Source organism: Microcebus murinus, chromosome 19, assembly GCF_040939455.1.
Source record: "Microcebus murinus isolate Inina chromosome 19, M.murinus_Inina_mat1.0, whole genome shotgun sequence".
Classification (NCBI taxonomy): Eukaryota; Metazoa; Chordata; class Mammalia; order Primates; family Cheirogaleidae; genus Microcebus; species Microcebus murinus.
The window spans coordinates 7,777,019-7,791,032 of NC_134122.1; the positions used below are offsets into that span (position 1 = coordinate 7,777,019).

Below are 14,014 nucleotides of genomic sequence, written 5' to 3' on the forward strand. Positions count from 1 at the left end.
GGAAAAAGGTCTTGTGTGCTAGGGCAAGGGTCATGGGGCTCCAGCTGAAGGTTTTAAGTAAAGGAGAGGTGGAGTTGACATGTCAGATTTGGGTTTTAGGAATGTCACTTGATCTGAAGACAAGAGTTAAATAAAAATCAAATTTGGGTTTAGTAAAGAGAGACTTTATTGAAAAGGATTATTGCAAGGGGAAGAAAGAGAGTATTGCAATTGGTGGGGAAGGAACTGTTGCAATAGAGAGAACGCTGTGGCCATAGGTCTACAAACATCTCCAGGGTGAGGAAAAGGGGTTTTTCTTTTACAGGTAGGAGTGAACAAAGCTGGAAAGAACAGGTATGAGAAAATGTGATGCGCAGGAGAGGCATGATTGGGCAGGAGATCAGAGAGTTGGAGGCCTGCCTATACCCAGGAGGGGCTCTTAAGGAGGGTCGTGTGCTGGCTCCGGCTGTGGCTGGTATGAGGAGGGCAGCTTAACCAATGTTTGGTCAACAAGCATTTTGTTCCGGGTGATTAGTGGGGCTGAGCAGTTCAGTTAATCAGTCATAAGGCACAGAGTAGGAATTTGGAGAGTCTGTGTCTGGCCTTGGCATAGGTAAGCAGGAGGGGAGCATCTGTGAGTCTTACCTAAGTCGTATAGAGGAGGGTGATTCTTCAGAAAGGTTGGCATTGCCAGGTTCAAGGCTGCAAGTGTGGGAACTGCACAGGAAGATGAGGTCCAGTATGGCACAGCGGCTAAGCTTGCAGCTGAAATCCTGAAGCCAAGCCAAGGATTCACCCCAATTCCATGCTTCCCTCTATACTCCCCTCTTGCAAAAAGTGGGGGCAAATGCAGTTATTTCCCTTTTGTACAAATACTAAGCCTGGCCTGAAACATCAGTGACGCCCACGACAGCAACAACAATGACAACAACGAAGACCATGACTCCATTTCTCATTTTCATATCAATTGGCAGAAATTATCTTTATTAGAAAAATGAAATTTTCCTGTATTTACATTTTTACACCGTATGACCGGGCACTCGCGTTGCCTCGGGAGTTATGTACATATCAGTTTGCACACACATTTCAAACCCCATTCCTTAAAACAGTTGATAACACATTGAACAAAATTAAAAGACATACTACAAGAAGACAACCATAGTATATACTTCCTCTATCATAGAAAGGTGTTAAGCAAACGTGTAGTTTTGTAGCTATGCTTGGAAATAGTTAATACAGTTATTAGCACTTCCTCATGCAGTGGATTAAAACATGACAGGTATAAACTGCTGCGACTGGTAAGCGAACGTCAATTCCCAAATGAAGACCAGAGTGTAGTGCACACAGCTTGCTTTGGGCTCCACCATATGAGAGACCAAGACAGTTCTGATGTGGGTTTTGGATAGTGTTTGAATGTAGCTGTGAATGGAAACCCCCTGCAGATAGAGTTCAATCCCAGCCAGACTGGGTTACAAAACGGACTCAGACATAAACCTTGCAAAAACTGCTCAATTCGAGAACTCTCTTGCAGGCAGGGCAATGACCAGCTTGTATATTATGCAACACGTCTTACAACATGAGTGAAAAATGAGTAGTTTTCCCTCTTTTTCTGTCCAAGAAGGCCATTATTTATAATTTGTATGGTCTACTTCTTATTCAAGCAATCAATTAACTCACCTAATTCTTTCTGAATATTCAGCTTGAAAGATACATACTATACTATACATAAACACATACACACAAACATTCTGGTGTGATATAAACTATAGTCGATTTTACCAATTAATTTGGCAAGTATACGAACGCTTTTAAATGTGTTTTGGCAGGGGAATGAACAAGATTAAGATTCATAGCTAAAAACAACTGGTAAAGAAATCTTTAGGGATCCTCAGGCTTGGAAGTCATCTGAACCACATCTAGCTATGTAATTACTTGTATTAAGCAGTTTACTGCATTTTCTATGAAAATGTTATTCTTAATCTTATATCTTATTTGGAAAAAAAAAAAGAGCAATTAGCATCCTTTCCCAGTGACAAATTTGGAGAAGATGAATGTTCCAAGTTCCACATTCATCTTTCCAAATCCATCAGAATTTTCAAAGAAAATAACGTGGATTTGCCCCCAAATCGAGGTCTGAATCTTCTTTTTCTAAACTGGAACATTTCTGTAGTGGTCATGGCCCCAGAGCTGTATCTACAAACCTAATAAATTTAAGATTTTTAAAAAAATAAAATAGATTTAAAAAGTCAATACTGTTCATTCGCTTGAATTAGCTTGACTGAGAATAGAACTAATTCAATAAGTCTTAGATGGCTAATGTAAAAACCTCCATTGAATTCAAAAGGCTATGATTGTTTTTCATGGAAAAACCAACAATGTCTTTATGTTTCTGGACCTTCACTATTTGCTCAGTTATCAATAGTCTTTGATTTGAGCCCTTTAAAAGCAGGAAACAGCAAAATGTCAGATCAATGAGAAGCATTTAAAATGCCAAAGACAAACTTATGTTTGCTGGAGAACAATTAACCTTATTAATTTAAAAGGCAGCTGTGGTATCGGCTACGTGTTATGTTAATATCCTTTTGAAGGTTCATCTTAAATCCTTCCCAAAGGTGTGAAAGAGAATTAACTGGAAAGGTTATGACCCAGGGCTACCGCTAATGAGGAATGTTCTAGAATTGCAAAAAATGCCAACTCATTGTTTCACTGGCATAGTACCTAAGAGGGAATTATGAGCGATAATCTCGGTTTTGTTTTATTTGTTTCTGCAGACTGCTGACACCTTCTCTGAGGAAGTTAATCTGAGGAATGACTTCATTTTAAACAACTTGGTTCTGGTTCCCTGGAGAACTGTGGGCTTGGAAATACGGCCCCAGAGAAGAAACACTATTGGCCAGATGGTTCTTTGGAGTGCTCCATTTCTGCATAGCTCAACATCCCTGGGAGAATGCTGTCATGCACTGGTAGACCCAATGACAGGATCTCAGAATAGCTATTAAATAATAATAACCTTTCTGTCTTAAGAGACTTTTCACTGCCAGCTTAAAAGAGGAAAACAGCTGGAGAATTTTTCTCAGGGACTAGGGCAAGGGTGCTTACATGAGGTTAATGACCCTTCGGAAGGATACATTCATGGAGCTTCCCAGGAAAACATTCCTTCAAATCCCAGCTCAGTTTCTTCACCTGTAAAATGGGCCTAATGCACCCCACCTCACAGGAAGTATAGATGCCAGGAAAGAAGTGTGGCTTAGAACATGGGGAGGGCGGGGTACAAGAAAGGCATGTGTGTGATCAGCAGCACGCCGACAGAATGGATTCAACACCATGCCCCCTCTGGGCTCCTAGAAAGCTCCATGGGAACATTCCAATTCAACACTCTTTAATGGGATGGAACAAGCAGGGGTTCGACAGTTACCCTGATGCTAGTGACCAGGAAAGTATCTCTAAGGCAATTTGAGAAACAAAAAAAAAGAAAGAAAAAAAAGAACAGACCAAGAAGGAAGACAACATTTTAATAGCTGGCCCTCAGCCATTCTGATTACTAAAGCTCTCCATCATTTATGCAGAAACTCTATTTCCTATTCCCTGAACCTCGTTCTGTCTGCCTGGCAAAGACAACCAAACATGTACATGTAACAGGAGGAACAATCAACTTGCACATGACATTACCTCTTTGAAAATGGGCCGCAATGTTTAGCAGAGCTTCAATGGGGGGCCACAAGGCCGTGTGCGTGTAAGAGCATGCTATGTACATGTGTTTCATGGAATTAGCCCTGATATCGACTGATAAAAAAGATGAGGGATTAGGAAAGGGATTTTTAAGGTTAGGCACATGCTAAGTGGAGAAAATAACTCCCCAGGAATCAAAAAAAAAAAAAAAAAATAAGTGCTGAGTGCAAGAATATGGAGGAGAGACACAGAGAGTGTTCAAGTCTCAGAAGGGACTGTGAACAGAGGTGAAATCTCCAGGAGTTCTCGATACACCCCAAACCAGACAGTGAGGGGCAGGACGCTAACAGACTTCCTCATCACAGAGGCTGACACTCAAGAGTAAGCCTGGGAACCTCAAAATAGCATATCTCTCTTTCAGACTTCTATTCTGACCTCCCTGGGGGAGATCAGGCACTTCGAGAATATGTCTAACATTCGGGATTTACTAGCTTCATTCCTGTTGCTGATGAGGCTGAAAAACCTGAAAACAACAACAACAAAAAAACCCTGAAAAACCTGAGCCTCGGTTTCCTTGTCTGTAAAATGGGAGCAATCATATCCTAGGGTTATTTTGAGGATCACATTCTAGGATATGCCTAGAATATAGTCTACACTTAATTTATATTTTGATATTTCCAACTTCAGGTGTTGACCCATGGCATGTACATGTGATAAGCAGGGAATCTAACATTCCAGCAATGCACAGAATGGGGTAGACAGAGTAAAAAAAAGCTCCCTCTCCACCCCACCATCCTTCCTGAAATACACCTATGATTCTGTGTGTCATCTCTTTGCCCCATTTTCTCTCTAGGGAACCTGATGCTTTCTCTTTTGTCAGCCACAACAGTAGGCACTTGGGACTCGATAAGGGATCCTCCCTACACCCTTCCCTGATACATCTGTACCCTGGACTATCTAAAATGTTCTTCAAAAGCCAAAAACAAAACCAAGCAAAAAAGCTTTAAGGAAATGCTCTGTCTTTTTCCCATCACAGTCTATTTTCTAATCCTTTGGGGAATTTTTTCAACCTTTTCTCGAAGCACATGTCATAAAGCAGGTGTGGGAGGAGGCATGATTTGGCAAGGGTTGGAGCACTGGTTGGAACCAGACCCAAACCTGCCTGTGCAAAAATACAGAAGGGTGAGTTTGTTCACCTGTTTGGCTGCTCCTGGGTTTCTTAGGGACCTTTTTAAAGATTAAAATAAACCCAAGTGCATCTCCAGGAACACTAACTATATTCTCCAAAGTTACTTAAAGGTATGGGGAAAGGCTTTTTTTGTTTGTTTGTTCAAGTTTGATCATAGAATCAGATTTTTTTTTTTCCTGGCAAGAACTTTGTCCTAATTTTTGCTGTTTAGTCCCTGTGTGCATTTCATGGGTCCTTGTTTCTCTTTTGTATTAGGGAACTGAATTTCTAAACCATAAGACCACACTTATGGGAAGAGATTACATTTTCTATTCCTCTTGCAGCCCCCTGCATCCCAAAGTGGCCTTCGAAAGGGAGCAGACACTGAGTCGAGCCCTATCAGCCGATCAATGTGCTTGGTTCATCCTCAGTGCAGGGAAAATAGAACTCTCTTACTTCAATGGCCACTGCCAGCCTTTCTCTCCAGTTTGACGTTTTAAACTACATCCCTTGTAGATTCTTCCCAAAGAAAAGGTCCCTGAATAAAGCCTCCTGTTCTTCAGGATTTTGAGATAGGGACTGTGAAGGAGCTTAGAGGAAAATCAAATTCAAAGAGGCATGCTTGGATCTGTCTGGGAGCAAGAGGCAAAAAGAAGCCAGGTCAGGTTTCTGGGATTCTCTGGCTCTTATCCCAGAGGTACTCAGGAGTTTCCCCTTGGAGAGAAACCCAGAAATTGGTCAGCCTGGCCCAGGGAACTGAGCCAGAAACTGAACATGAAGTCTCGGGTTCTAATCCCGGCTCCGATACTCTCTAACTTGACGATCCCATACAGATTGCTGCCCCTTTGTAAACTTCTTTTTGTTATCTCCTTTCCCCTTCCCCTAAATCTTGGTGTAATTCTGCAAATTCAGCTCTTCTAAGACCCTTCTGGGCAGGTACCTCTAGCTAATACTGCACTGAGCATACCTCTGGACACAGGTGGGGGGAGAGGATACAAAATTTAATAGAAAATCCCTGCCCTTCGATGGGTTTACAGAAATCACACACAAGTCCACATTAGCATTGTCTTCAGCAGCAAATGTGAGCAGAAAATATTCGACACACACCCCCACCCCAGATTTTCTTTCTTTCTTTCTTTCTTTAAAAGAAGAAGCCAGGAACACCAACATCCAAATCCCACTTGGGCTCTGCCATCCTCCCTAGAACTGAGATTAAAAAAATAGAGTGTCCTCTCTATGGAAATATCCCCCCATCAAAATAACCAGAATGGGTTTTCCATGTGTTAATACTATCATCACTATTTAATTTTTAACATAAACTTTACAGTATGTACACTTTTATTTGGATAATACACTTACATGTGAATTGTAGAAATCAAGCATGTATATTATATACATGTGTACACGAGCATTTGTATTCACAGGGTAAGTGCATTTGATCACCGCTGATCTTCATCGAGTGGCAAGCTGACCTCGTCTGATACAAGTAGATGTGGACACAGCACGGTGGGTAGGGATTGAATGGAAAAGGGCAACTGCATGTTGGGAGAACTTTTCAAGTACAGACCCCACATTAATTTCAACCCTGTTGACCAAAAGCAGATGGCAATGCCTGGAAAGGCCTAATTTTGTCTCAAGAGAAAACAAACAGTACTTTCGGAAGGAAAATCGCCTTTACATAGAACTCTTAACTCGTATTAAACATCAGCCAATGCATTTAGCTTCCACCTACTGGATTTCTTTTTTTTTTTTTTTCTTGAGGTCCAACTATGTCTACTACAGCCATGGTCAATACAAACAGGCTCCATTTCAGAAACAACTCATGTCGTCTTTCCAAGGGTTCATGCACAACAGCTAGGTACAAAGAAACAGTACAGGAATGTGCATGATGTTAATGAATATATTCAGCTCCTCTGAAAGATATTTAGGTTTCTCAAATTAGTATTTATTTAGGTCTGAAACCGCAAGGGATTTCAGTACAAGGTATTTATTTATATGACAACTGATTATTAAAGCTGCACTTTTTAGGTTTAAAGGAGATAAATTTTTAATCACCATTTAATTAACACCAACATATCTTTTTTTTTCTTTTTCATTAGCAATTCTATTTGCAAAGAATTCAGGGCATTTGTCATTTCCTGAGAAGGATGCAGAATATTAACTACACATCAGTGGTAGACATATCAAATAGAATAAACAATGTGTGACTACATGACAGCCGTGGATCTTTTGACTAATTAACTGCCTTGGCGAGAGTCCCATTTAAGTGAAACTATTTCATTTGTAAACAAGGTGTAATTTTCTGTTTTTTTTTTTTTTTCTTCCCTCTCCAGAAAATAAGCGTGAAATGATTTGATGGATTTTGCTGCAATGGGTGAATTTTAATGTTTTCATCAGAAAAGCTAAGTATTTAGATTTCTCAGGCAACCTATAAAACAGGGAAGAGAAAACGAAGTATAATCCATGAGATAACCCCGGCCTGGTGCTGGCAAGAACAACTCAGAGAGATCTGCAGAGGGCAGAAAGGTAATGAGTGGTGAGATTATAACCCCACACCTCCCACTGGCAGAAAAACCCGCTGGGGACTTGCCTGTTCAGGGACTGAAACCGGAAGTGGCCTAAGAACCTACCGGTAGAAGGACTGGGACAAGCATCTTCTGGAAACACAAAGGATTCTCAGAGTGGAGTCGCACCCTGGAAGATTCTCTTACGAAGACTATTTTAAATCGGTTGCGTGTGCGTGCTATTCCCCACGGACAGAACCCTGGCCATTTGCATGCAAGTGTGACTACCTGAGGATCAACCGGGCCCCTCTTAAGTGGGGAAAGAATCATTTAGAGTCAGTTAAATATCACTGCAGACGCCAGCTCTGACTTAAGCCAGGTGAAGCTGAGGCGGTTGGGTTCAGAGATTCTGGCTCTTTGACATCAACAAATCTAAGATCTCAGAGCTGGGATGTGTCACAAGAACCTTCTGTAACGGATCTATAGCTCAGGGCTTCCTATTTAATTCTTATTACTTCCCATACCATAGGTGCCATTTACCATTGGGGGTTACATTCCTGACATTCTTTTTTACAAAGAACTGAACCGACTTGGATTACTTTTGGATAGTGCTACATCGTCATCTTTCACTTGGAAATTGACCATCTGATCAGTGGGTAATTTATTTATTTATTTATTTTTGGGGTTGGAATCATCACCATTAAGAGTCAGTGAATTGGTGGAGGAGGGAAAGGTTGCATATATAACATGGCATCCAATTTCTGATTATTTATTTTTTAAAAAAAAATCTTTGGGCATTAAAAGAAATATACGTTTTTCACAACATCACTGTTGGTTCTTCCAAAAGCCACATTTTTAGTTCTTTATCCAGAGCCGTATGGGGTGAATAGCAGACACAACACTGCTATGCAGAGAAGGATTTTTCACCTGTGAAGTCAATCCAAGTGCAATTCTCACTCTCCCCGGAGGTCTCTGCGGCATCTGGTGGCCCCCTGGGTTTTGAGGACGCCAGAGGAAGACACAAAGTCTCTCTGGATTGAGGACCTGTCACTGTCTGTATTCTAAGGAGACTTTTTAATTCATTCCATGTTAAGACATGGCAGACTCGTGAGGAAAAGGAGGTAATCCCAGCCAGGGGAAGAAAGGTCTGGAATACAAGGAGAGGACAAAGGCAGCAAGTGCTAAAAGACTGTACAGATGCTGAAATTTAAGCTGAACACTTTGGGAGGCCAAGGCGGGAGGATCCCTCGATGCCAGGACTTAGAGACCAGCCTGGGCAACATAGCGAGACCCCATCTCAAACAAAAAATAAAAATTAAGATCAGAAATTGGGGTGACCATTCCAGGTCCTGCAATCCAGGCTTCTCTATTGCTGGGTCTTGGGGCTGCAAAGGTTACAGTATCCAAGAAATAAAATATAATTTTCAAATATATTTGTCACCAGCACCTAGTCAGCCTCTTCTGCCTTTCAAAGATGAAGAGAAGACTCTCTTCCCACTGCCTCCCTCTGCCTCTCTGCCACTAACCCTGAAATTTATTGCAGCCACTTGTCATCACTGTAGGGAGATTGCAGGTCGGGTGCATGTCCCCAAAGAGGAAGCCAGTCAATGTATCCTCGGGCTCTAAAAGAATTGTCTCTGGCACCTTCTCACTTACAGGAAAATACGCCTGCAAAGCAGAACACGCTATGAAGAGAAGAAACAGGACAATTTTGCAACTTGCCATGCTGCTCCCTTCTCTAAGAACCTAAAGCAGAATGCAGGAGGAAACCACAAAATGGTTTCTGCAGCATGTCTCCATGTCCCCAGACAAACTCAGGTCTTCTGCAAAAGCTAAGGTCCTTGTATCCCAAATCTTTCAAAAATATTAATGTAGGTAAAATATACTAATTACTAGAACTATATAAAAATGTTTAGTTAATGTTATTTGCAGGTTTTATGATATTTAGCTTTTAAACTAGAAAATCCTAATCTGATAAAGTACCATAATATAACAACTACCTTTTTGAGATTACTTTTTTTTCCCCCCAGTGGCAAGCACTGTGCTAAGAAGTTCCCCATGCAAAAATATCCCCTTCTCTGTCTCCAACTTTTTTTTTTTAATGATTATTATTTCCTATCTCATATATATGGGTTTGAGTAGAATAAGAATGGAATCATGCAGGTGACTCAGAAATGACAAATGCTTTGAGGAATTTTTCATATATTTCTGTTGGTGCTGGTGAAGCAGTTTGCCTCCCCTAGAGAGAATATTTCAAATGACTTGTTTCACTAAAGTGTATGCAAAGTTTGGAGGGCATTCAGGGTAGATGAAAGGCATGAGCGTCTCACGCTTTGGAGACTTCAGATTTGAGAAGGTTACGGCGGAAATGGGTGTCCAACAGAATTTCGAGATGCTAAGGAAGATAAAACTGAAACCGTGCTAGCCGTCGGCAGACAGATGGCATCGCGCTTCTCACAGATCACAGCACACACACGGCTGCTGGTGCATGTCACCACGTTAACAGCTCTGGGAGGAGAGACACACGACTGCTTACTTAGCCACCGCCAAGGGTGCTCGGGGACTGAACGGGCTATGGTTACTCACGGGGTGGGGGAGGGGAACAGATACTATACAACCCTGAGTCATCACCAGAAGGGAGCAGATGCAAACTTACGTACATAGGAGTCTTCGGGATAAACTACAACGGCCACTGTGTCATAAACAGAAGATCCACACTTAGATATTGAAGACAGACACGTGTTAGCTTATGCAGCTCGGAACAAGACCATCGAAGCCGAGGGCGAGAGACACACAGACACCAACATCCAGAGGCATTCTCGCAGCTCTCCGCCTGAGGGTCCCTCCGGCCTTTGGCTCCAGATGCGTCTTGGAAATGGACTACAATGCAGGTAGTGTAGTGACCACGAACACACGGATTGGCTATTCTTTGGGGGAGCCTGGAGTTCCCGGGGTCGGGCCTGGGCTGTGATGGAAGGCATACCGATAAAGCTGAGACTGTTACAAGCCAAACTTCCTAATCTCTTGCACACGCCAATCTCGCTACAGTGCAGATGCATTCTTAACTGCTTTATTTCGTCTGTGTCAGAATTTACATGCATACCATATTGCTTATTCTGTATTAGAGAAACCGTCAGGCATTTCTGATGAGGAAATTACATGGTGGACTGACCAGAATGAAATTTGGAGGATAGGAGATCGTAACATCACCATTGGCATCCAACGCACCATTATTGCCAACATACCTAGTAGGCACGTCCCGGAGACCTGCCCTTTCGTATTTATCCATTTATTTATTTTTGGTTAAGGACTCGCCTGTCTGGTATCTGCCGTGCTCAGCACACACCTCACAAGATTCCTTGAGTGGAAGAAGATGGCATGGAGCCATGTGCAAAAGAGTCGACAAAAAAAAAAAAAAGTACCTCCCTAAATCCTCTTGCTCTTAGCAGGGCACTATTTGGACATCCGACATTTACCCTCCAGAAGGTCGGCCGTTATGCACGTTCCCCTATGGATAAAACACGAATGGAAGGTTCTAAACATCAGATTCGATACTAGGCATTTTCTTGTACACGCGTCTATTGCTGCAGGAATTTAAAACCCTAGGGGTAGAGTACATATTATTCTTATTTGCAGCATAAGGCATAACATGCTCCGACATATACACATCACTGTGGCCCCGACTGTCCCTGGAACAGTACGATGCCGTTGACCTCAAGGACGATTGAAGGTAGCTGTCGTTCACTGCCTGGGGCGGCAACGAGTGTTTGTAAGGGTCCGAGGGGCATCTCCCAATAACTAAGCGCTGGTCATGCCTGTGGGAGTGGAGGAAAGGGTTATTGGAGGTGTGGTCTGGCAAGAGGGACTTGCTCCTCTTGCTGTCCTCCAGACCTTGGGGGAAAAGGGAGCTCTTGTTCCCCAAGAGTTTGCTGGCGGGGACACTAAACAGGCTCCCATACGAGTTTCCCTCCAGAAGCCGCTCCCTGTCCTTGAGGCTTATGCTCCGGGAGGGCCTGCTAAGGTCTGTCTCCCTAGGTTTGTCCACAATGTTATCGTAGGAATGCTGACGGCTAATCCTTAGCTTGTTCTTTTGGAACTGGAGGGTATTGTTCTGCGCCCAGTCCTGCTGGTAGGACTCCCGGGTGGCCGGGTTACCTGTCTCCTGAAGCATCTGGTCTTCGTCGATGTCGTACAGGTTCCCCAAGCGCAGGCAGGCGTCGCACTTGAAGGGGGACCTCATGGTGAAGTGGCCCGCGTAGGTGGGCAGGTTGGAGAGGCAGCTTCTGCAGTGGGTGGAGTTCCGCTGGCACCGGTCGCTGCCCTCGCTGAGCGGGGAGCCCTTGTCCTTCAAGGTGAAGTGCTTGGAGTAGAGTTTGTACTGGTCGTTGTTGGGGAGCCCGTCCCCGTTGTGCAGGGGGTTGCGGGTCGCCGGCAGCGTGGAGTCCCCCTTGTGAAAGTTTTTATTGTGATCCTGGTAGGTGTCTGGGAAGTCCACGTTCTCGGGCAGGGTCATGTTTTCGACGTACTGGGGAGGGTCCAGGTGGAAACTGGGCTCCTTCTCGCCGTCGATGGTGTAGATCTTGTCTCTGGGGGAGCTCGCTTTGGTTTTCAGGTAGGTGCGTTCGACCTCGCTACAGTCCTTGGGGTACTTGGAGGCCATCGACCTCTTGAAGTTGTCCTTGGTTTTGTGGTTCTTATTGTTGTCAGGCTCCCTGTGGCACGTGGCCCGGCTCGAGGTTTCTGAAATGTCCGAGTGGGCCACCTCTTCTGGAAGGTACCTAGGGCTCTTCAGGGAGTGGGTCCTATTCTCCATGGTCCCTTCATCCCTCTGGGAGACTGGGTTCTGGGTCAGGGAATCCTGGCGGATGGAATCCATGGATTTCTTCCAGAGCTGCCGGGACCTGGAGCTCCCTTTGGATTCTGTGCTCACAGCCACCTCCACCGTGTTCGGGTTGGACTCATTGAGAGTGAGGGGGTGTTGTCCCTGGAACACATAGTTATTGAGGGCGTCCTTATGCCTGTTGGCCACAAACGTTTGGAGTTCATTCATGTTGTCCCCAAAAATGCTGTCTTTCCCCTGAAAGGACCTGTTGTCCGCGTATATCAAATTCCCTTTGTCTGACACCATGTCCATGGTGAGGGAACCTCTTTGGATGAAGTCAGCAGATCTTTTGGGTGAGTCAATTCTTGAGGAGTTCACGTTGGAAATGTTTTTGGCCGATCGGAGGAGTTTTAACATGTTGCTCTGGGATCCCGTCAGATTGAAGTCCGGAGACTTCTTTTCTTCAATGTGGACTCCGTGAATGCAGCTGTAGATGCCCTGTGGGGGAGAAACATAAAGCACCGTCAGCAGCAGCAGTGGACGTGAAACCATTCACACCTGAACTTTACCTGCACAGGTGAGATATGTACTTCTTGTAGGAGCCCCGGAGGAACAGTGAGATTCAACCCGCTAATGTCTCTTAAAGGCATGAGACAAGTTGCAAAGCATCGGGTTTATCTTATTGCTCTGGCTGTGGGTTATCTGACACCTTTGCAAAGAGTCACACCTGCAGCTTGAGAAAAAGGTATCCATGGATGCTCGTGCAACTGTCAACGTCTTAGTGCCTCTAGGTTGGCATCCTCCCAGCGCCTGGGTCATCAAGCCATGCTTTTATCAAAGTTTCCCAGCATCATCTTTGGAGTTTGCACACCAGAAAGCTAAATATTGACAAAGTCAGCATAAAAAGATCACCCACTGTTAATTCTTTTCAGGAATTACCACCACCCATCATGCTGAAGCTAACCGTCAAGGCACGTGCCCTGAGTAGGCAGATCTGATAACTTTTCCCCCTGGTCACATTGGTTACTTTAGAAGGAAGGCATGAAATCATACATTTTTGGAGGCATAGCTATAGATGCTCGGGTAGAAGCAGGAGTCACAGGAGACTAGTCTTGACATCAGGTGGGGACATGAGCTTGAGAGTGAGGCTGTCACCATGGAAAGCTAATCCCAAGGGACAGAGACACAGTCTGAACCCCTGGCGCCACTCTCTTGGACTTTTTACTTAATCTGTGCAATATATTTTTTGTGTGTTCGTGTGTGAGTTTGTTCAATGTAGTTAGAGTTGAGTTTCAGTTGTGGTAATAGTGAAGAGTTCTGATGACACAGTGACACTGCCTTTAAATTCCCCAGGGACCTGAATGACTTGGGGAGTCTTGGGAAGCCCAAACACAAACACCTCCAGCTGCAGGTCTCTTCACTTTCTACTCCTTCTCCTTTTAAAAATATAACTGTTTATTTTCACTTAAAAGTAACTGTTTACTTGTTATCAAGGGAAGAGCTCTTGATTCACGCTTACAATAATGGGCAAAGGGGCATCAGAAACATTTTGGTTTGTGGCCTCTCCTGCTTTTGCCCACGCCTACCCCAGATTTTGGCTGCCGTCCCTAAAGGGAACAATCACATCTAGGCTGCAGGAAGTGACCTGGTCCTCCCAAGACTGACAGGGAGCCAATGCAGGCAGGGTTTTGTAAAGCAGCTTCGGCAGCTGCTGCTGACCTTGGCATGAACCACAGTCGAGCATGTGTGATTAACTGTGGGCTCTGACAGCGGTGGCTGCCTCGGTCCCCCACGGCGGGATGAGCTCAACCCGCAGGGATGCCCATGGAACTGTGACGGCCTCCGCTCATTTGCACAGCGACGTTTGGCTTG

General features: G+C 44.1%; 1 protein-coding gene across 4 annotated transcripts in view; it reads right to left on the minus strand.

Annotated features, from left to right (window-relative positions):
- GRIN2A (glutamate ionotropic receptor NMDA type subunit 2A) overlaps window positions 1-14,014 on the minus strand; it is a 399,804-nt gene that overhangs the window by 45,407 nt on the left and 340,383 nt on the right. For 2 of the 4 annotated variants that reach the window (XM_012785153.3, XM_012785158.3), the window contains exon 14: window positions 10,179-12,640. In XM_012785153.3, coding sequence (XP_012640607.1) covers window positions 10,856-12,640 — 1,785 coding nt within the window. In that variant the 3' untranslated portion in view covers window positions 10,179-10,855. Of the gene's footprint in view, window positions 1-10,178; window positions 12,641-14,014 lie in introns of those variants that run through there. The other 2 variants (XM_012785179.3, XM_012785171.2) reach the window with 2 other exon arrangements.